The 23,608-nt window shown below is 43.4% G+C and overlaps 1 protein-coding gene across 5 annotated transcripts in view; it reads left to right on the top strand.

Annotated features, from left to right (window-relative positions):
* The window catches only part of DISP1 (dispatched RND transporter family member 1), a 128,024-nt gene extending 104,692 nt beyond the window's left edge, over positions 1–23,332 (top strand). For all 5 annotated transcript variants that reach the window (XM_053308420.1, XM_053308390.1, XM_053308414.1 and 2 more), the window contains 5 exons: positions 2,668–2,791; positions 7,256–7,383; positions 9,516–9,610; positions 12,590–12,687; positions 19,720–23,332. In XM_053308420.1, coding sequence (XP_053164395.1) covers positions 7,310–7,383; positions 9,516–9,610; positions 12,590–12,687; positions 19,720–23,322 — 3,870 coding nt within the window. In that variant the 5' untranslated portion in view covers positions 2,668–2,791; positions 7,256–7,309 and the 3' untranslated portion in view covers positions 23,323–23,332. The remainder of the gene's footprint in view (positions 1–2,667; positions 2,792–7,255; positions 7,384–9,515; positions 9,611–12,589; positions 12,688–19,719) is intronic.
* Positions 23,333–23,608: the final 276 nt, after the last annotated feature.

Here is a 23,608-nt window from a genome sequence, read left to right as displayed (position 1 = left end):
TGTGTAGGGTTTATTTTTGGTATTGAGTTTGGAAACCTCCTCATAAAGGCAGTTTTCCTAAACTGTAGGTGCCAGAATGGTTTGAATAAATATATACCATTACTGATCTGTGAGCCAAAGAAATCTATTTTTGACCATACCAGAAATAGTAAGCAGTTGTAGCAAACAGAAAAAATAACTAAGTTATACCTTTTTTATTGAGGATTTGGGACAGAGATTTACAAACTGATGTAAATGTTATTTAAGAACAATAGTCTGAAGAAGAATCACATGGGCAGATAGGGGATGGTTAAAGAATTAGGTTAGTGTGTATCAGAAGTACTGTTTTCTAAAAAGACCATGATAAAACACTGTTTTACTTTGAGTCTTGTATTAGATGTGTGTTTGAGATCCAGTTTAATTCCATTTAAGTAAACTGAAGATAATGGTAGTTTTAATTAGAAAAGTAAGAATAGTATTTTATATAATAACAAGTGAATTCTGGCCCGTTGAATAACGGGCGCTAGTAACGGCGCTCCTGGCCCCCCGCCGCCATTCCCCCTCCCTCCGCTGTTCCCCCCCTACCTTTAAGGGCCAAATCGGCCCATGCACTTGCCCCCGCCAGGCCGGGGAGACGGAGACCGGGGGCAGAGCGGAGGCCATGTAACTTTTAAAAAAAAATTTACTCCCGCCGCTGACGCCGCCGACCGCCCACCCTCCCTCCCAGCTGCCGAGTCCCCCTTACCCTGGCCGACTGCTGTCGGCCGAAGACAGCCCTTAATTTAAGAGGCAGAGAGGAGCTCGCAAGCAGAGCTCCTCTCTGTGCAAAGCCTCTTGCCGAACTGCCGCTTTGGGCGCAAGGGACGCAACCGCCCAAAGCGGCAGTTCGGCAAGAGGCTTTGCACAGAGAGGAGCTCTGCTTGCGAGCTCCTCTCTGCCTCTTAAATTAAGGGCTGTCTTCGGCCGACAGCAGTCGGCCAGGGTAAGGGGGACTCGGCAGCTGGGAGGGAGGGTGGGCGGTCGGCGGCGTCGGCCGCGGGAGTAAATTTTTTTTTAAGGTTACATGGCCTCCGCTCCGCCCCCGGCCTCCATCTATTTTGGCCGAGGCGGCGGCTCTGCCGCCGCCTCGGTCACTTTCCCGCCGCCTCCTCTCCGGCTTCTTCGGGGCGGCTGCTTCTGGCCGCCCAAGATGGCTGCCGGGTGCCGGCGAGCGTGTCTCCCTTGCCCTGTTCTGCGCCTGCGCTTCGCGCAGGCGCAGAACAGGGCAGGGAGGCACGGACACATGCTTGGTGTCCGTCCACGGACGGACACCAAGCGTTTTATTAGAGAGGATGCACAGGGGCGAAAGTTTGTACTGAGAAGAAAAAAGGTGTGTCTTCCTTTCTGTTCTACTAACTGGGCAAGGAGGCACCTGCCAAGCAGTTTGTCAGGAGAACTACTGTCCCTGTTCAGCCCTGCATAACATCTCTCTCCAGTGCTTGTTGGTGGTGTGTCACTTGTGCTGTCCCCCACCCGGCCACTTTAATAAGAACTAGCTGAACCGGGTGCAGAGCATCTGCACCTCTAGTTCTCTTCTTGGCTTTCCTCTTGCCCTCCCTGCCCAATGGCCACCCCTCAGCCATTCTCCTGGCCAGGAATTTATTTTCCCCCAACTGCCCGTCGCTGTTTGGCAGCTGCTCGTGAACTCTCGCGAGAGCTGCCACACATGGGATTAACGACGGGTATGTTTAAGAGAGAGAGAGAGAGAGAGAGAGAGGTCTCCTGGGTCAGGGAATGCACACCACATTGAGAACTTTGTTGCCATTGCTGAAATACGATGTAGAAATATTTTAATGTCTCAAATATAGTCTAAGCAATTGACAGCATGGTTCACTTACCAGCCGAAAAGTTGTAGATTTCCAGCTGGATCTGACCTTTTAAAAAATAGTAATAAATGAATGAATACCTTAATGTTCCAAAACCGAACAGATTTCCCCCAAACCTTTTCAAACATCGGCATCCCATTTCCTTGCCTTTTACAAATCTTTACCATAGGTGTCAATTTTGACATGGAAGCAATTTCATACTGTGGCTGACATTCTGACTAAATTTTGGTCTAATTTAGTGATTTGTGGTTTTAAACTATTTTCATGTTCTAATTTCTGTTTTAATTTGTTTTATGTTTGTTGTAAATTGCCTGGAGATGTGAGTTTAGGGCAGTGTACACATATACTAAATGAATAAATGAAATTACTTGATGGAAGTTTCACTGAAATTAATAGGGCATTAGTCATGATTGTTGTATTAATTTCTGTGGGCCTTGCATCAAGTCTTCTTAGTCAGGATGTCAGCCTGTAGTTTCTGGCACTGTTCCTCTAAAGAGAAGCTTCATGTTTTTCCAAGTTCAGGCAACTAGCATATGATTGAACACCTGCTAGCAAATTACTCATCAGAATCTTATTTTTTAATTTAATTACCATAGTGGGACAGAAGAAATACAGTTGAATCCAAAGAAACACATTCACAAACAGTAGTCTGTGTCACCCTCTGTATTTTTTCTCGAGAATCTCTGTCTATGCTTAAAACTCAACCAAATGTGAACTGGGTCAACCTCTCTGAGCTTTTCTTCTTGAAGACATTTTTATTAAGGAAAGATAAGTAACCCTCTCCCTGTTATCTCATTTAATTGCTATTTTCATTTTGTTCTAGCTATGCAGCCTTGATAGCCGACTGGCCTGTGGTAGTTTTAGGCCTGTGTACTGTGTTAATAGTAGTGTGTGCATTGGTTGGAATATTAGTACCAGATCTTCCAGACTTCTCCGATCCATTATTGGTAAGTAAACATTAGTATCCCATGCTGTCAAAGTGTTGTGTTGGCATATTCTTTGTCCAGAAATAATGATAAACAGAAAGCTATAAGGAATTCTCAGTGAATATATTATATTTCTCAAATACAGATGTGTACAAATCAAACCCCCAAATCTGAATATTTGTGAAGCTTGGTAGAGTCCAGATGTTTTAAATGTGTCTGAGCAGCTGTTAAATATTTTCATCAGTAACAAAACTTGCACCTCCACCCCTCCAGCAACACCTCTGAAAATAATGTGGTTTATGAATTTACTGTAGAAAGCTGTTCTAGTGCTAGCAAGGTTATGGGTTTATTTTACTGCAATATCTAAAATGTCAAGCATAGCAGCTTCAATGTCCTGAAGTGTTAGCTTCCAAGAAATGTTAGAAGACCTCTTTTTCTTTTTCAGGGTGTCATTAAAATTGCGTTAAACAAACTGCATCTAAAATGCATACAATAATGGTCACAATCTTTTGTGTTTTTCAGGCCTTAGCCCAAACACTGTCTTTGGTTTAGGACTCTGTGCTTAAGCATTTTGACAGCATGAAGAGAGTACAGGGCACATCAGCCGCAGTGCTATAAAGGGCTTAGTATGCAAAGTTCCAGAAGAAAGGAAGGTGGTAGGACACAGGCCTTGTTTGATTTCAAATGGTTTTCAATAGAAGGCTACTTGAAATTGCACTATAAGACAGTTAGGAACATAGGAAGCTGCCCTATGATGCTTTTCCCAAAGTAACCCCATTAAGGGGAATATCTTACAGTGCTTACACATAATCTCTCATTCAAAAGCAAACCAGGGTAGACCCTGCTTAGCAAAGAGGACAATTATTGTCATTATTATTTTGTTTATTTAAAATATTTATACCCAGCCCCTGGGTACACTACTGCTCAGGGCAGCTCACAACATCACCAAAACAGATACAATGTAAAGTAAAATATTAATAAAGTGAATTAATAAATTAATAACATCCATGCTTCCTACCACAGGACCAGCTCTCCTCTTCATCTCCCATTGCTCCATGCAGTGAACTATGTGTGTGCAGCAGCTAGGCACAGGAATTCACTGCCACCAGTTTTCTCTCCACGCTTCCACAAACTACTGGCTGACATCCTGATCAATAAAGCACCAGTACACAAGAGAAAAAAAGTCCAGCTAACTCAGCCCCACTGCTGGCTCAGCAGTATGGGCAAATTTCAATCTCCACTTCCCCAGCAAGCAGATCTGTGCCATCCAAAAATATATCCCTGAGGTTCATGCAGCCTTCAGGGACATGTTTTTGGGTGACACAGAGGGCTTCTGGAGGATAGGGAGATAGTTGGAATTCCTCCACATATATATTATTAACACTGGTACAGCGTTAGTCTGGAACTCTTCAGAATCACTGGTACTACACTGGTGCTTCTTCCGTTGCAGTGGTTCTTCATTAGTCAAGATGTCAGGGTTGTTTTGCATTAGCTTAGAGATGAACCACATGATGGCAACCAATACACATACTGAGGCATTGTGGGGAAAATGGTTCACATCATGTAGCAGCTGCCATGGACCTTCAGTTCTGAGTGTCTTTATGTTTTACAAAGCAGACCTATACATGCTTACGGTAGGGTGAAGTGAATGATGATGATAGCTTCATACATATCAACACTTGATGTGGGCAATATGGCAAACTGCATACTTTCTCAAAGTGAGGCAGCTGACCAATCAAACATTGGCAGAATTAATTAAAATGGAAAAGGAACATCTGGGTGTGGTAAAGGTACCCTTCTAATAATAAAAATAAATCATGAAAGGGATTTATTTTTCTAAAACTAAGTATAATTAAGCTATTAAAATTGTCACAGGGCAGTCTGTATGAGCTCCCTAGGTGGAGCAGGTTCCCTCATTGGCCATTAAGACCTATTGCTGTTCAGAAAGGCATAAGAACCAAATGGATTAGTCTGCAAGGCAGATATATGGTAAGACATAAAACCAGACACCAACATTTTGTACAAACTAGTTGGTAACTTCTGGTGCTTGCATTTTATTATATCTGCAGCAAAACTTACATTTATTCAAAGTATAAAGATTTCAGTTAGTAGAAGGTTTGTTGCCTGAAGAACTACCGTTGTCTCTTGGAATACCAAAATGAACAAATGCATTACAGGAAAAGTCTGGTCTAATATATTCATTTGTGAGAAAATGAGATTTGTATCCACCGTTGCTAAGGGCCAAGTACATGTGGCATCAAGTCCATCAGCATGTTTATATTTACTTATATTTACTCTCAGGTAGCAGCCTTGTACTGTGATTCAGATCAGGACTGCAGTGCGGTGGTAGGAGGTATTTTAACCAGGGGCGTAGCTATAATTGAGTGAAAGGGTTCAAAGAACATGGGCCCCCAGCTCCTAAGGGCCCTCCAGCTCCACCCCTCCCTATTTTCTTCATTATCTCCCTCACTCTGGGGGGCCGCCAGAGAGAGGGATGAACATGGGCCCCCTCTCCCCTAGCTACGCCCCTGATTTTAACATCCCTCACCCTTCTGCAACAGCTTTTTAATTGCCATTTTCTAAAATAGCAGTTGGGAGGGAGGCATAGTCTTTAAGGACTTAAAGCACTAACTTCAGAATTTTTTTTACCATATATAAAAATTCTAAATATTCTGCCATCCTGTCTTGAAACTCCCCCGCCATGTGAATAGGAAAGCACACCACAGTGCCTCGAGGATTGCAAGGTAGAAGGTTTAAAAGAGGAAGCTAGTGAGAGATATTAACCAAGCACTTTATAACTTTGCATTTTTCACCTATAGTAGTGAAGAGGCAGAAAAAAGTGCATTTGAGAACTTGTTGCATACAAAAAAGCTCTATCTGTATGGAGTTGCCTGAACGCCCATTCTGCAGGAGCCATCGTCTAAATCTTCCTTTCCATTTCCATGCATTGTTCTCCTTTTGTTGAACTCTGAGGGTGAAGCTATATGTGAAATTGCATATTAAAAGAAAGACAAATTGCTCTGTTTCAAGCTCCATGCTGAGTTCTCCTCCTACAACTGGAAGTACGGAAGAAGGGAGGGTTGAAGAGAAGGTGGCAAAAGACTGCCTTCCTTGGCCCCACCTTCCTCCCAAATGAGGTAGATGGGCCTGCCTCATTTGGGAGGAAGGTGGGGCCAAGAAAGGCAGTCTTTTGCCGCCTTCTCTCTGACTGCGTCCCTCTCTCCCTCCCATCAGTCATTCACTCACTGGTGAGCGCTTTGCTTTCAGTTCTTCAGCTGCAGCGCGCCTGTCCCAGCGAGCCCTGCCCCAGCCAGAGTAGCTCAGCAGTGGCAGCCGTTCACATCTTTTGGGAGGCAGGAGAGCTCTTGCTGGTGTCCTGCTCTCCTCCTACCACTGGAAGTACAGAGGGAGGAGGGGAGGGACGGACAGACGGAATCAGAGAGAAGGCAGCAAAAGACTGCCTTACTTGGCCCCGCCTTCTTCCTAAATGAGGTAGACGAGCCTGCCCTATTTGGAAGGAAGGTGGGGCCGAGGAAGGCAGTCTTTTGCCACCTTCTCTCTGACTCCCGCCCTCCCATCAGCCATTCATTCATTGGTGAGTGATTTGCTTTCAGTTCTTCAGCTGCAGTGTGTCCATCCCAGTGAGCCCTGCCCCGGCCAGAGCAGCTCAACAGTGGCAAACATTCACATCGTTTGGGAGGCGGGACAGCTCTTGCCACCGTCCTGCTCAGCGGTGGCTTTAAAAGGGTTAAAATATATATATTTTAAGTGGTTAAAAACTGGAGAAATTGAGTCCCGAACAGGATGAGAATTTCTCCCCAGGAATGAGAGACATCCCGCACAGTGCAGGACAGTTGGCAACCCTAGTCTACAGCCTCTTGGCTCCTTACCTTGTCCTAAAGTGACAAAATTTATATTATGCCAATAGCTGCCCCTGTATGATTTTATATGCTTTTTATGCCTTTATATACTTTTAAATGTATTTTTTAACCTTTTTATGCCTTTGTCTTTTTATGCCGTAAATATGCCCTTATGTCCTTTATGCCGTTTATACTTTTATTTACCCTACCTTTTACTTGTACTTTATGCTGGTCTAGGACCATAATAAAAGACCGATTGATTGAGTTCTCCTCCTACATAATGTATACTACCATTTGTCCTGTGTCTTGGCATCTTCGTGGCGTGTATTTCCCTGCACCCACTCCGCATCACTGGCTGGTGAGGGTTGTGAAATATTCACCATAATGATGTCAGGAGACTGGGAAATTACTACTTATTACAGGGGGAGGGTGGAATTTGCAAGAGGCTGCTGGTTCTGGTGGTAGTCCTATGTTTCTGGTCATGAAGTTCTGCCTTTGGGATGTAAAGCAATTTAATATTTGTCTGTAAAGAATGTGCTTGCTAATGAAACTCATTCTGATTGCTTTCTTCCTGGTAAAGCAAAAGGGTGGCTTTTGCTAACAGCTCTCTCTTGTTTTGCCGTAGGGTTTTGAGCCAAGAGGGACTGCAATTGGGCAGAGACTGGTCACCTGGAATAACATGGTGAAAAATACAGGCTACAAAGCAACACTAGCAAATTACCCTTTTAAATATGCAGATGAGCAGGCTAAAAGGTGAGGATTATCAGTCATGTTCTTCTTCACAACTGTCTTGCCTTGATTATTTATTTATCATATGGCCAAGTATATGCAGTGAAATATGGGAGTGTTTTTTTTTAAAGTGTTCCTACCATACAACAAAAATAGTATTGCACATTGCACATCTGACATCTGGCTATCTTTTAACTGTAAACACTGTTCACTGTTAATAACAAGGTGATATGCCACAAAATGTTACAGTGATATTAAAAATGATTTTAAATATTTGAGTTCTTAAATGATGAAAGTCATCATGTGAGGTATGTTCCCCCCCCCCGCCCCTTAGGTAAAGTTGCCTTATGCAGAGTTTAGGCTACTGATCTGCCTAGCTCTGAATTGTCTGCTCTTAGTGGTAAATGGTTCTCTATAAGAAATGAAGAGGAATCAGACCAAGGCTGTTCTAGTCCAGTACCATGTTCCCACAGTTCCCTCAAGGAAGCCAACAAACAGGAGATAAAGGCAGACCCTCTCTCCCATTACTGCTCCCCTGCAATTGCTGTGGTTCTGGGAAGGGACCTTTCCCAGCCCTACCAGGGACTGAGCCTAGGATCTTAGGAAGCGGCCGTAAACTGAGTAAGACCATTGGTCTGTCTAGCTCAGTATTGTCTACACAGACAATAGACTCTCAGAGTCACCTAATGCGTCACTGTGTGAAACAAGATGTGGGACTAGATAGGCCTTGGGCCTGATCAAGCAAGGCTGTTCATATGACATCTGTTCCTGCTGTCACCCATCATCACTCAATACACTTGCCAAGGGGCAGGGCTCAGAAGGCAGGTGGTAGGCAGTAGTGGACACTAACCTCATAGGAACATAGGAAGCTGCCATATACTGAGTCAAACCATAGGTCCATCTTGCTCACCATTGTCTGCACAGACTGGCAGCGGCGTCTCCAACGTTGCAGGCAGGAATCTCTCTCAGCCCTATCTTGGAGATGCCAGGGAGGGAACTTGGAACCTAGATGCTCTTCCCAGAGTGGCTCCATCCCCTGAGGGGAATATCTTACAGTGCTCACACTTCTCGTCTCCCATTCAAATGCAACCAGGTTGTACCCTGCTTAGTTAAGGGGACAAGTCATGCTTGCTACCACAAGACCAGCTCTCCTCTCTTCTCTATGCAAAGCAGATGCTCTGCCTCCTGAGCCTACAGCTTCATCTCCTCATCTTTACTTTCAGAGTTTATTTTGCAAAGTATTACTTTCTCTGGTGATAGCTGCTGAAAATTTCTGATGTTTTATATTGCTACTAGTTATTTTAGGCCCGTTAAATAACAGGCGCTAGGAGAGTTGTGCGCTCCGGGCCCCCCGCCGCCATTCCCCCTCCCCCCGCCACCAGCCTCCATGCTGCGGCCGGTCTACCCGGCCGGGCAAGGGCCCCAAGGTCTTCCCCCTGCCCGGCTTTGTGGCGGCCTCCGCTTCTCTTTCTCCTGTCCATCAAGGCCGCCTGGTCCCGGCGGTCGTGTCTCCCTCGGCGTGTTCTGGGCATGTGCTCTGCGCATGCCCAGAACAGCCGAGGGAGACACGGACGCACGCCAAGCTCTTTATTATATAGGATCCATTTATAATATAAACTTTATAATATAAATACATATATTTATAATATAAAAACTTATAAGGTTTTATTCGTTTTTGCAATTATATCTTGCTCTTCTTCCAAATAGTCCAGAACATTGTACATTGTTATGTTTATCCTCACAGCAACCTTGTGAGATAAGTTAGGCTGAGAGATAAGTGACTGACCCAAAGTCACCCAGTGAGTATCATGTCTGTACAAAGATTTTGATTCTGGTCTCCCTGATGCTAGTCCAACATCCTAACCACTGCACTACATTGACTAAGTGACATTATTTCTCTGTGTTCTCTGTTTTTATACTATTTCATGTTAAGATGCTTTTAAGGTTAGAGGGTCATAATAGTAAAGATTTGTTCTGGGTTCTGGATTAGTTCTGGGTTTGTTTTCAATTCAGCTGTTTTATGAAGATCTCGCTTTTCGTTTTTCCTTTTCTAAATAGCTTTAAGCACATTTTCCCCTTGTACATTTATTATTGGGGGGGAAACCAATTGAAAATGTGTCTGGTTTAGATACTGAGATAAATTTGTTCTCTTTTAGTCACCAGGACAGATGGTCAGATGACCACTATGAAAGGGAGAGGAGAGAAGCAGACTGGGATTTCCACAAGGACAGCTTTTTCTGTGACATTCCAAGTGAGTTTTTCTGTGACATTTCCTGCTGGGAATAAGCTGGATTCTTTAGTGTTTGCATGAACATGTTTCAGGATATACCCTCAGTATTAAAGCAATTCTGGTTTTATATACATGATTTCTTGTGGGACTGAGGAATTTGCACTACTGTAATTTTGGGCAGAAGCACCGCATTGGCGTAAACACCACACTGAGGGGAAAAGGCTGGATTTTTTCAAAAACCCATCAGAAACAGCGCATCACCTTAAACGCCACAGCTAAACCAATTAAATACAGACAAGGAAAGGCGGGGAGGAACTCTGTTGCTTTGAGGCCCTCTCCACAGTGTAGAGCTTCTCATCAGTCAGAGGGCCCTGCTGTGCTACTGCCACACTGCCTCCTTAGTAAATGTATTTTAGTAAACGTATTTAGTAATACATCTTAGTCAATGTATTTAGGATTGCAGCCTTAGATTATTATAGTAGAAGTTACATTTTATTTTATTTTTTTATCCATTCATTCAATTTATATGTTGCCCTTCCTAAAGTGGCTCAGGGTGGTTTACATTAAAATCAAGAACACATAATAAAACAATTAAAATAAAACTAGCTGGGCCGGGCACAGAGCCTCTGCGCCTCTAGTTTGGCCCAGCCGTTTTCTCCCACTCACCGCTGCCGCTGTTGTTTTCTCGCTGGCCACCCGCTGGGGCCTAACTTCCCACCCACCCATCTGCCAGCCACCTCTGGCTGGCCCGCCACTACCTCCTTCAGTCTGCCGGGTGCCTCCTCGGCTCCTCCTGCCAGCGCGGCTTTGCCTGCCAGCACAGCTCCACCGGCTGGCCACCTTCTCCCGCCAGCATGGCTCTGCCAGGAGCCTGCCAGCACAGCTCCACTGGCCGGCTGCCACCTCCCGCTGGCACAGCTCCACCAGCAGTTATGGCTCCAACAGCCGCCATGGCTGTTTTCTCCCTCTGTCCCTGTTGCTTATCTCCCAGCAGCTGCTCGCAAAGTCTCACGAGAGCTGCCATACATGGGATTAGCAGGCATGGGATTCGCGATGGGTACAATTGAGAGAATTATATATAAAGAAGATAGAAACATTTAAACCAGATTAAAATTAAAACTAGATCTCATTAAAAGCTAGGCTAAAAGATGGGTCTTTAAGGCTCTCTGAAGGCCTCCAAGAAAGACAATCCTCTTATATCCATGGGGAGCGCATTCCACAACCCGGGGCAACAACTGAGAAGGCCAGATCCCAGGTCACCACCAAATGAACTGCTGGCACCCAAGATGGACCCCCTTCTGGTGATCTTAATGAACAATGGGAATCTTCTAGAGAATGGTGCTCTCTCAGGTAACCCGGACCTTAGCCATTCAGGGCTTTAAAGGTAATAACCAGCAGTTTGTACTTTGTTGGAAATATATCAGCACCCAGTGCAACTGTTTACAAACAGGCATAACGTGGTCTTTCTGGGATACACCAGAGACCAATCTGGCTGCTGCATTTTGAACTTTCCAAATTCCGCACAAAGGCAGCCCTAAATAGAGGGCTGCCCAATCTATCTCAAGTCCCCAGCCTAAGGTACATACACTCAATACAAGTCAATTCTTTCACAGGGATCCCTTACAGAGAGTAAGGGAGATGTCATTCTTATGGCCACTCCACATACCACCACCCCACTTCTCCTAACCTGCTCAGCAAATAGTACCCTGCGGAAAGAAGTTGGGCCCACACAGGACCACTAACCGCCCCCAACAGGGTCTTAGTTATACAAGCCAGGTCAGCTCCTTCATTACTTAACGTGTACACAATCTCCCCCCCTCCACACACACACAAACACACATGTGGGAGAAAATAACATCTATCCTCTGAAGATTATTTTGAAGTGATCTATTGATGCTTGCATTCTCTCTGCAGTTCTTTTGAGGTTTGGGGTAGAAAGAAATCACCTCCTGTCCATCCTTGCTTCTCATTGCTGGAAGTAAATTGCTTAGTGCTACCTTCTTCCAGATGGTGTGGGACTGATATGGAAACTGGAGAGTCTTGGTCAGTTTTGCACTTCTGTAGGGATGGGGGAAAGTGGGTCCACAGTAGGGATGTGTACGGAACCGTTCAGTGCTCCATTCTAGGAGTGCTGAACTGGTTCCATGGACCTGCGTTCGAGCCGGTTCGAAGGTGGAGGGGGGATACCTTTAAGGGCGGGAGAGGGTGCTCTTACCCCTCCCACCATGTTTCCCCGCCGGCGCTGCAGTTTAAAAGGGTCCGGCAGGGTGGCAGCCTTCCACTCTGTTGCCTCATGCCGGGTGTGTGCGCATGTTGGGTCACTTCCAGTCCAATGAGGCAACGGCTGCTGCCCCGCTGGATCCTTTTAAACTGCAGCTCCGGCAGGGGAAACACAGCAGGAGGGGTAAGAGCACCTTCCCCCGCCCTTAAAGGTATTCTCCCCTCCACCCTCAAGCCACCACCACCACCCCCGCCGGTTCCATGCACATCCCTAGTCCACAGACCTCTTCTACTTGCTGTTAAAATCAGTGGAAGAAGTAATTGTTTCTTCTCTGAATCCTGCCTCATACCCCAAAGCATATGGGTCATTTTGGCTCCAGTGAGCTAGGATTTCATTATACCTATAAAACTATAATGATATTGCAAGTGTGTATTTTAATATTCTAAAACAATACACTTGACACTAGAATCCTTCAGCATATAACTTGTGAAAAATTTGCTACCACAAAATGTTTACTCAGTCTTTCTTAAAATTAATTCTGCACAGTTAACTGAGCTGCTTGAATTGATACACATGCACAAACACATTTTCTTGGAAACACATTTCTGCAGTCCAGAAGACGTTTTAGACACAGCCCTATAGCTAGGTGGCTTCAATGTCCTCAGCTGTACGTCTGCACCACAAGCAGCCTCTTGTGTTTTCTGTCTTATTGACAGTACATTAGCTCTGAAGCTGTGTGACATCAGAAACCTTTTCAATATATCAATATTATTTTTCAGGTGACCGCTATTCACGTGTGGTGTTTACATCAACAGATGGAGAGAACTTGTGGAATTTACCAGCAATAAAATCAATGTGCAATGTGGATAATTTGAGGGTAAATAAAGATATGTAACTTAATATGATAAAAAATACATGTCAAAATTTTTGTCTTTTTCCTGTCATGAAATGATAGAGTCTGCTATCAACAGGTAGCCATTACGACAGAATTAACTTTGCCTTTTCGGTGATAAGGATGCAGCCCAACATTTCTCGGTGAACCCTTCTCAAGCTTAACAATGCCATCTGTTTCTTTTCTCCAACATTTCCTGTTTTGAGAAATTGGATGGGGGGATGCTGGGGAAGGGTTTAGTAAAGCGTATTTCAGAACATGCCTTTGCTTTCCCCCCTTGCTTGCTTTCTGTCATCTCTTATCCTTCAAAAGTATGCCAGAAAGTAACTTTCTTTTTGCCCATTTTTAATTCCCCTTAAAGCAGTTTGTCAGCATTATGTTGGGTGTGATGCTTAGACCTGTAACCTCTAAAGGGAATAGATTGGCAATAGGGAACCCAGACAGCCATATATACTGTGTAAATACCAAAAAATAATTTGATCCAGATCCTGGAGTTCTGAGAAAGCAAAGTTTGCTTCCTCTTCAGAACACAAGGGGATGAAAGAAGACACTTTGGTCTTGACTTCTCTGATCAGGAGAGAATGTTTTCCATCACTAGAATAGTCAGGGCCTTTTTTTATTCCCCTAAGGAACCAAAATGTAAAAAGTAACTGGCAGCTTCAGGGGCTGCACGAGTTCCTATTGCATGTGTTAGAAGTTAACATTGCACATAGTTGAGAGCAAAGTCTGGTTTTAACTAATGGACCTTAACTGGTGCAAGGTCTGTGCTGAAGTAAAGAGCACAGATCGTGCTGCATATCTGTGATGATCTGTGAGCTTATCACTAGGTACGCTTTGACAGGTGCTGGAGTCACAGATGTTGGCAGTATATGTTGGCAGCAAGCAGTATATACTGTTGTATGGGCAGGGAGAAAGGGAAGTTTGATTTTTATGGGATACCGGTGAACCCCATTATCTGTGGGGATTCCATTCTCTGCTACAACTGCAGATGATGAAACCACGGATAATGGGGCATTATAGGAATGGGAGTGGGCTAGTTTCTTGGAGACTGGGAAAATGGGCAACAATTGGTGAAAAACACCCCCCAGAAAGGGAAAAAAGTGCTCTACCATGCTCCACAAGTCTCTACCTGTCCAGGAATGCGCCCCCCCGCTCAGCCACAGTTCCCCACAAAAACCCGTGAGAAAAATTGTTTTTTTAAAAAGAGCTACAAAATGGCTCCTTTTCTGAAAATGGTGGCTGTAAATGACCTCAGAGGTAATTTCCAGACACAAAAATTAATCCTTTCCTCTCCACGTATGCCAAGGTGGGGTGTCAATTACCCAAATGCAGATACGCGGAACCATGGGTGTCGGGTCCGTAACTAGCGAGGTTTGCCTATATTGGACTGCTATACCCCAACATTGTGAGAGGACATGCAAGCTGAGAAAAGGGAAGGATGAATGCTTGTAGGAACATAGGAAGCTGCCTTATACCGAGTCAGACCATTGGTCCATCTCGCGCAGTATTGTCTACACAGACTGGCAGTGGCTTCTGCAAGGCTGCAGGCTGGAGTCTCTCTCAGCCCTTTCTTCGAGATGCCAGGGAGGAAACTTGGAACCTTCGGCATGCAAGCATGCAGATGCTCTTCCCAGCATGGCCCCATCCCCTAAGGGGAATATCTTACATTGCTTACACTTGTAGTCTCCCATTCAAATGCAAGCCAGGGTGGACCCTGCTTAGCAAAGGGGACAATTCATGCTTGCTACCACAAGACCAGCTCTCCATTTAGTGGAAATATGGAGAACCCTTTGGAATGGGTGTGCACTTGCAGGAATACGTGGGTAGGAAACTGATTTGTTAGTTCTCTGGAGAGAATGATTCGTATTTCTTCTCAAATTATTGAAAGGCTTGTGCAGCTCACCCTGGATTCTAGGGATTGGGCAAGTTATATGTAAAAATAAATGTTTTCAGTTGCTTCTTAATGATGACTTCTGCTTTTGATGTTAGTCCCCCATTATCTCTTGGCACTGCAAGCTTTCTTCCAAAAAAGGCTTTAGATAACAAAATGAGAGAGTCTGTAAAGGATGCTTTAAAGCTGTGTCCATTTCTACATTGTTGTAACTTTAAAAAAAAAATCCTATTTCTAGTGTAATTTGATTTTATACAAGCAGTCGGGCAGCTTGCCAGCACATTTGCGTGGACTCTCTCTTTTGTGGCACTTTATAGGTATTATTCATTATAGCCAGCATGAGCCCGATCAAGATCACTTAAAAATAGTGGGCTTATTTTCAGCCAGATGGCAGCTCCTTGGGTTATTACTTTATCTTTAGAAATGTAGCCCCTCTATCCTGTATGTTTGGAGAAGCAGCAGACATTAAAACAGATGGTTCCCTGTTATAAAAATCCACCAACTTAAAAGGTTTAATGGAATGGGTGGTATAACATGAATAATAATGTGAAGAAAGCTAGTTTTTCTAACAGGACCATTATATATGGTGCTTTCAAGCGTGTGTTGTGTTTAGAAAACAGTTTTGCCCTGTTGCAAACCTCTGGAACTTTGAAAAGATGCTGCCTTACATAGTAATGAGAAATTACCGTGAGTCTTCTGTGGTTTTAATCTTTATTAGTCTCTCTTTCGTTGGCTGCTGTCCATATCTCTTTTCAATTCATGCTCTTAAAGGTCCCACTGCTTTTAAAGTGAAGCCAGGGCCTTAACTACAGTGGAAGCAAATACAACTGCTTTGGAGTTTTGAAAGTTAAGCTTAAGGACTACTTTAAGATTTAACAACGTATTTTCCTCAGCATTTCTATGCTGTTAATGAAAGCTTTGATTATAAGTTCCCAGCATATCGAAAGGGAGGTGTATTGTATTGCCAGCTGTGTACCATTCAAACATAATTGTCTTGGGGCATGCTCTATCAGTGCTAGCCATCTGGTTTGCTTGTATTTGGACTTATATCCTGTAACTGTTCTACACATGGCACTCTCATAATCTTAATGGTAATGCCATATGCAGAGTGGCTATGGGGCACACCTCCATTTTGTGTACTGCTGACATTTGACTTTTCTACAATCAACCATATACTTTTAAATTTCAAGTGATCTGAACATTCTCTCCACAGTGCTTCCAACTAACATAGAGTCACAGAGAAAAACCTGTTCCAAGATGCATCTAAGTGTATTTTTAGCAGTGATTTATGCACTTGAGAAACCCTCTATTGTTGGTTTTTTAAACTTAACAATAGTTCTTCAGTGAGAAGATCAGATCATGATGGACAAAGCCTCCTGAAAGGCAGGTTGTCTGCCATTACCAAGTTTTCCCTACAGTGTTACATTTACAGAGGTGTATTGCTTTAGTTCTAGGGCATAAAGGCATGTACTTCACACAGTGGAGCAATGGCAAGGCCCCACAGGCCTGACTGGCTCCCCAAATGAACCAAGAAAGGGCCCTAGATAGCACATCAGGGCTGCCTGCAGTACGCATTGGAAGACAAATAGAAGGTGCACAATAGTACAGTATATGCACAATATGCCTAGACATACTGCATAGCAATTTGAGGGCAGCAGGGCACTGCTTGCACAGCGCACCCCTGAAGAACAAAGCCGTTCCAGTGGCCATCGTGTCACATAACTTTAAGATGGAGGCGAACTGCCTGGTTCCACAACAGTGTGGGTGCTTCCCTGCCATCTGTGTAGTACTGTGCAGTAAGTGGCTCAGAATATGCACAGTATTTCATTTAGGCTTCTTATATGTGCAGTATTTGGAACATAGTACTTGGAACATTCCAATATTTGGAACATATACCATTAAGAGAAAGCCCTTAACTTTTTTGGTCTGGCCTTCCAGGGTTTTAAAAATGGTTTTACACTCTTTTATATATTGCTTAGTTTTTGATTGCTTTGTTGATTTTAATTGATTAGGTTTATGTTTTGTCTGTTGCAACCCGCTGAGCTGATCGATGGGGCCATAGAGAAATATAATAAAATAAATAAGTAATAGTATATGCACAATATTTTCTTTAGATATACCAGGTAGGAAATAATGGTTTCTCTGATCTAGCATGCACAATGTGGCCTCGACAACATCTTTTGATCAAGCAACAAAACAGGACATATCCTTTGAGTGTGCTAGCAATATTTCTAAAACAAAATGTTTTCATGAGGCTTTTTGATAAGTTCCAGGCGAAGTCTCTCCATCCCAGTCCTGGCTGCCAATTCATCTTTATCTTCAGCGATGGTTACTTCAGCAGCAAACATATTACGGCCTGCATGCTGAAGAAGAGCAAACAACACTCATTGTTTCAACTTGAACTTGAATCAATGAAGTGGACAATAGTCTTTTCCTCCTAGCTCATCTGGCTGACCCCAAGACCTTGCATATTGTGTTCTCCTTGATAAAACTGGAGATGTGCCATGAAAAATAAAGAGATGGCATTCCAGTGCTTCCTTTTATTTATTAGGTTGTTCATTTTTTTCCTGAGGTTTCATGTGTGAGTGTTTTTATCTGGAAACAATCAAATGTGAATTATCCTGTTTTTATGGAATGCCAGGTCATTCTTGTTCTGAGATTGTTTGACAAAATTAAGCCCATATTAAATCTTTTATAACAATCAATCCCTAAATCCTGGTTTTTGTCTGTGCTATAAAAGGATTGCATATAATAAGCCAAAGCAATTTCAGTATGACTCAAAATGAAAATGCTTGAATGTCTGAAATCTGCCTGGCTTTCAGATGCTTAAGCATGTGTGTAACTGACTCAGTAAGACTAATCCTATAATAATATTGGGAATGTACATAAGTGTATTCAGGATTGGTTCTTTGTTATGCATTCCAACCAGGAAATTTGACTAGTGAGTCCAGATGTGCATTAAAATATTTAATTCTAAAGCTTTTCAGGCCTAACTAATTAATGGGCAGCCTGCTCCCCAAACAGTGCTGCGCTGATGCAGTCACCAAGATTTCTAGGTCTGAAGGGGCCTGTGGTAGCATAAATATATAATGGCAAGGGTGGGGGAGACCTGTTAAGGTGCTGTGCCTTCAGAAACGTATAGATCTGACTGGATTTTTGCTGGCTCTGGGGTATTGCCCAATTAATACAGCTGCCACACGATCACGCCTGAGTGACCTCTCCCCCACCACAGAGCCAACAGAACCAGGGCTGGACTGGGGGCAGTGGAATGTATGTGGAGAGGGTGCTGGGTTTTGAGCAGAATGGGTACTTAAGGGTGGGAATATTCACTGCTGCTGAGTGTGGCGGGGCGCAGGGGCTGCCGAGTGCTGTGGGGCGCACTGTGGGTGGGGCGCACTGGGAATATGTCCTGTTGCCCTGTGGGCCAGTCCGGGCCTGAACAGAACTCAGTGGTCTATCACAGAATTGTTGGTGGTGAAAATGACAGACAAGATGGCTTGCGCAGCAGTGGAGCCAAACCTGAGCCATACCTAACTCAACGCAAATTAGAGCCCAACTGCAGGAGTACTCCATAGTAGTGATGGCATCAGAGAAATGTTGATTATCTGCTGCCATCATGTCTGCAGAAAGCTGTCTTTCTGAGGGAGCAGAGCTGGTCTTCTGGTAGCAAGCATGACTTGTCCCCTTAGCTAAGCAGGGTCTGCCCTAGTTGCATATGAATGGGAGACTTAAATTGTGAGCACTGTAAGGTATTCCTCCTAGGGGATGGAGCTGCTCTGAGAAGAGCAGAAGGTTCCAAGTTCCCTCCCTAGCATCTCCAAGATAGGGCTGCAACCTTGGAGCAGTTGCTGCCACCAGTCTGTGTAGACAATACTGAGCTAGATGAATCAATGGTCTGACTCGATATATGGCAGCTTCCTTTGTTCCTATGTCCAGTGGAGCTTTTTCATACAGCATGTGGCCTGCTAGGGCTTAGTCCATGTAGTTATTTATCTGTAGCCTGTTGATGTAAGAACCTGTTCAAAAGACTGGCCTGAAAAAGCATCTACATACATATTCAGGGTTTGGCTATGCTACAGTCAGTGCATGTTAAGCTGTTAGGGCTGTAGTCTTAAACAGGTTTACTAGAGAGTAAGTTCCACTGGACACGGTGGATTGACTTCTGAGCAAACATGGATAGCATTGGGCTAGAAGTATGTTTGGCGGGGGGTGGCTTTTCTGTGGTCGCAAGCCACTTTTCAGAAATGTATGTTCACTGTGGCTTGTGGGTGGGTTTACTATTGTCCAGTCAGGACAATCTTTTAAGCAGGTTGAGAATTTAAAATGGTGTGTGTGTACTAAACCCAGCCTCTATCTGTTTGGTTCCATTGTTGTCCTTTCTTGACCCAGTGTAGAAGAGAAAAGCTATTGACCTACTCGAAAAGCAGACTGAATGAAATAAACAAATTTTGATTAGAGTTTTGTCCACTAAGTCATTCCCCACCAACAGTTATTAACACAGCTAAAGATATGGCCAAGTTTTGATTGCCAGGTTAAAATGTTCCATTTTGCACATGAGCTCACATCTGTGCAAATGCAGCTAAAACTATTCACAAGAATCTCCAGTGTCGTCATTTTCAAGATGTGGAAGTAATTGCTGCTGCTTCTCATGCCCTCCTCTTGTGATTTCTAAAAGTGAACTAATCCTAACCAGGCCTGTTGGCTTTTTGTGTGCACTAAATGGATCTTCAAGCATTAGCTGTAGTCTCCAAAGCAGATTATCTTTAACATTGCATCTCATTAGCTCATCATTTGCACAATTTTTTTCAGTCCTCTAAACCACCAATTGTGTAATTTAAGTTACTCTTCCTTTAAATGTGCATAAGGGAGAGACTGAGCTCAAAGTGTTTCTGGTTAAGGATCTCAAAGATTGGCACCAAATCACTTCAAAATGCTTTCTGGGAGAGCCCACGGTTGATGTAATTTTTAGGGATGGTAGGAAGAAAGTTTTATAATCATTTTAATCATTTTATTTGCAGCCATAAGCCAAACAAAGTTTTATTGTCTTTGTGGATGATGATGTTAAATGGTTCTTAGTTCTGCATTTCTGCATTGTACTGTAATTCTCTATATTTGTCTTTACACAGATACGATCCCATTTTCAGTTTGGTGATCTCTGCCAGAGGACCACTGCTGCTTCATGCTGTCCCAGCTGGACACTAGGCAATTATATTGCCATTTTAAACAACAGATCATCCTGTCAGCAGATTGTGGAGAGAGATGTTTCTCATACTCTGAAGCTGCTCCGTACATGTGCCAAATACTACTACAATGGGACTCTGGGGCCAGATTGCTGGGATATGGCAGCCAGGAGGAAGGACCAGCTCAAATGTACAAACGTGCCTCGTAAATGTACAAAGTACAATGCTGTTTACCAGATCCTCCACTACCTAGTAGACAAAGATTTCCTAAGCCCAAAGACCATGGACTATGTTTTACCAGCTTTAAAGTACAGCATGCTCTTTTCACCTACTGAAAAGGGGGAGAGCATGATGAATATCTACTTAGATAACTTTGAGAATTGGAACTCTTCTGATGGAATAACCACCATCACAGGGATTGAGTTTGGGATAAAGCACAGCTTATTCCAAGATTATCTTTTAATGGATACCGTGTATCCTGCTATAGCCATTGTGATTGTTCTTTTAGTCATGTGCATATATACAAAGTCCATGTTTATCACACTGATGACCATGTTTGCAATAATTAGCTCCTTGATTGTTTCTTACTTCCTTTATCGGGTAGTATTTAATTTTGAGTTTTTCCCCTTTATGAACCTCACTGCACTGATTATTCTCGTTGGTATTGGAGCAGATGATGCTTTCGTCTTGTGTGATGTGTGGAACTACACAAAATTTGATAAGTCTCATGCCGAAACATCGGAGACGGTGAGCATCACCTTGCAACATGCTGCTCTTTCCATGTTTGTTACCAGTTTTACTACCGCTGCTGCCTTCTATGCCAATTATGTCAGCAATATCACAGCAATCAGATGTTTTGGTGTTTATGCTGGCACTGCCATATTAGTGAACTATGTTCTAATGGTAACATGGTTACCCGCAGTCGTTGTGTTACATGAACGGTACTTGCTCAATATATTTAGCTGTTTCAGAAAGCCTCAGGCAAGGGTGTACAGTCACAAAAGCTGCTGCACAGTGCTGTGCCAAATGTGCCATAAGGTTATTTTTGCCCTCTCCGAAGCATCCAGGATCTTTTTTGAAAAAGTGTTGCCATGCATTGTTATCAAGTTTCGCTACATCTGGTTGGTCTGGTTTCTAGCCTTAACTGTTGGTGGAGCATATATTGTGTGCGTGAATCCAAAGATGAAGCTCCCATCACTGGAACTCGCAGAGTTTCAAGTGTTCCGGTCTTCTCACCCTTTTGAACGTTACGATGCTGAGTTCAAAAAGCTTTTTATGTTTGAACGTGTCCATCATGGGGAGGAGCTTCATATGCCCATCACTATTATCTGGGGTGTCTCTTCTGAAGATAATGGGGATCCCTTAAATCCTAAAAGTAAAGGAAAGCTAAAACTCGACAGCGCTTTTAATATTGCAAGCCCAGACTCACAGCTCTGGATTTTAAAGTTCTGTCAGAAGCTGAGAAATCAAACCTTTTATTATCAAACGGAAGAGCAAGACTTCACAAGCTGCTTCATTGAAACATTTAAACAGTGGATGGAAAATCAGGATTGTGATGAGCCGGCTCTTTATCCCTGCTGCAGTCACTGGAGCTTTCCCTACAAACAGGAAGTTTTTGAGTTATGTATCAAGAGGGCCATCATGGAGCTTGAGAGGAGCACAGGGTACCACCTGGACAGCAAGACCCCTGGACCTCGCTTTGACATCAATGATACCATCAGAGCAGTAGTATTGGAATTCCAGAGCACCTACCTCTTCACCTTGGCTTATGAGAAGATGCATCAGTTCTATAGGGAGGTGGATTCATGGATTTCAAATGAGCTTATTACTGCTCCTGAGGGTCTAAGTAATGGGTGGTTTGTGAGTAATTTAGAATTCTATGACCTCCAGGACAGTCTCTCTGATGGTACTTTGATTGCCATGGGTCTTTCAGTTGCTGTTGCTTTCAGTGTAATGCTGCTTACAACTTGGAATATAATAATAAGCCTTTATGCAATAGTTTCAATAGCTGGAACGATATTTGTCACTGTCGGCTCTCTTGTTCTTCTTGGATGGGAACTAAATGTGTTGGAGTCTGTCACCATATCGGTTGCTGTTGGCTTATCAGTAGACTTTGCTGTCCATTATGGAGTTGCTTACCGCTTAGCTCCTGACCCTGATCGAGAAGGAAAAGTAATCTTCTCCCTGAGCCGCATGGGTTCAGCAATTGCTATGGCTGCACTGACCACATTTGTAGCTGGAGCAATGATGATGCCTTCCACGGTTTTAGCATACACTCAACTTGGCACCTTCATGATGCTTATTATGTGCATCAGTTGGGCTTTTGCAACCTTCTTTTTCCAGTGCATGTGCCGTTGCCTTGGGCCCCAAGGAACCTGTGGTCAGATTCCTCTGCCAAAAAAACTGCAGTGTAGCGCTTTTTCTGAGGCATTGTCAGGAAACAAAGGAGATGGGGAACAAAACAAAGCTAATTCTCCTAACAAATACAAGTTGGACTCTCGAAGTCAAAAACCAGACTTGGAGCATGATCATTATGAGCTAGAGCCTTTAGCATTGCATACCAACAAGTGCAGTGCATCGGAGAAGAGAACCTATGAAGAAACACACATCTGTTCTGAACTTTTCAATGGTAGACCCCCAAACACATGTGTTCTTCCCCAGTCAGCATATAACAACGAACTGAACATAAGCACTAAAACTGAATCTGGATCAGCCGTGACGTCTTCTGGCGAGCAGAATATCCCTTGCCAGTTGATGTCTCAAAACCAACAGTGTAATTGTTCAGGTGGATATAAGCATGTGGACATGAAATGGAGCCCACGGTCATGTCAACAGTTAAATGAAACATTATGCTACCACTGCTCTCCTTCATCTGGAAATGTGCATATCCAGAGTTCTCTGGTTCCCATCAATGCTTTGCACCATTCTTCTGATGGTTATGTGAATGCTGTCCAGCATGTTCTCCACTGTAACTGTCTACAGGGCAGATTAAAAAGACCTCCAGTTCAGAATTCACTCCCTAGAAATATATTTTTCCATTCCATGCAACATTTTCAATCCCACAGTCTTCCAAACACAGAGGAGAATTTAAGAACTCTTCCAAAGGAAGCAAGTTCTTCACCATTTATCTGCAACAATGCTGGTTCACTAATGAAATCATATTGTGAAATGGAAAAAAGCACGTCCAGTAATCAAAAGGGACTTGCTAGTAACTACAGAGACCAATGGGTCACTGAAGTAAATGGGAATGAAAAGGAGATTTCTGCATCAAAGCAAAGCAAGAAAGCTGAAACCGAGGGTATGCAGAACTTATCACAAACTGCTCCAGGTGTGAAGGCTAACCAGAAGGAGTGGAATTGTATAGAGAGTAGTACAGCAGTAGAGGCTGGTTATGAGTCTTGTCCTGAAAATTCACAGTATTGTAACAGAACCATAGCAACAAAGTGCAATTCTGTTGAGTGTCATATGCCAAACACTGAAGCCCATGTGCCTGCTCTATTAGCACACCCAGAACTTTCCAATGAAAGTTTGCTAATAAAAACACTATAATAAATCTTGAGCTTGGCAGTCCTGTCTTCCTTTTAAAACATGGTTTTAAATACTGAAAGCAGCTCATATACTAAAGCCAACGTTTTGACATTAGAAACCTATATAAAAGAGAAGTGAATGCTTGTAGGTTTCTTTAATCCATTACAAAACTGATGAGCCATTTGCCAAGAATACAAAAAGATGGTTAATTCAGATCCTGCTCTATAGATGCCAAAAGAATTTGGGTTATTCTTTTTCTACCTAGATGAAAAACAAAACATTCCAAATACCAATTTCCTGGGATATT

The sequence above is a fragment of the Hemicordylus capensis genome, chromosome 1 (assembly GCF_027244095.1).
Source record: "Hemicordylus capensis ecotype Gifberg chromosome 1, rHemCap1.1.pri, whole genome shotgun sequence".
NCBI lineage: Eukaryota > Metazoa > Chordata > Lepidosauria > Squamata > Cordylidae > Hemicordylus > Hemicordylus capensis.
Note: the sequence above shows the minus strand (reverse complement) of the source record. Positions and strands in the feature narration are given on the sequence as shown.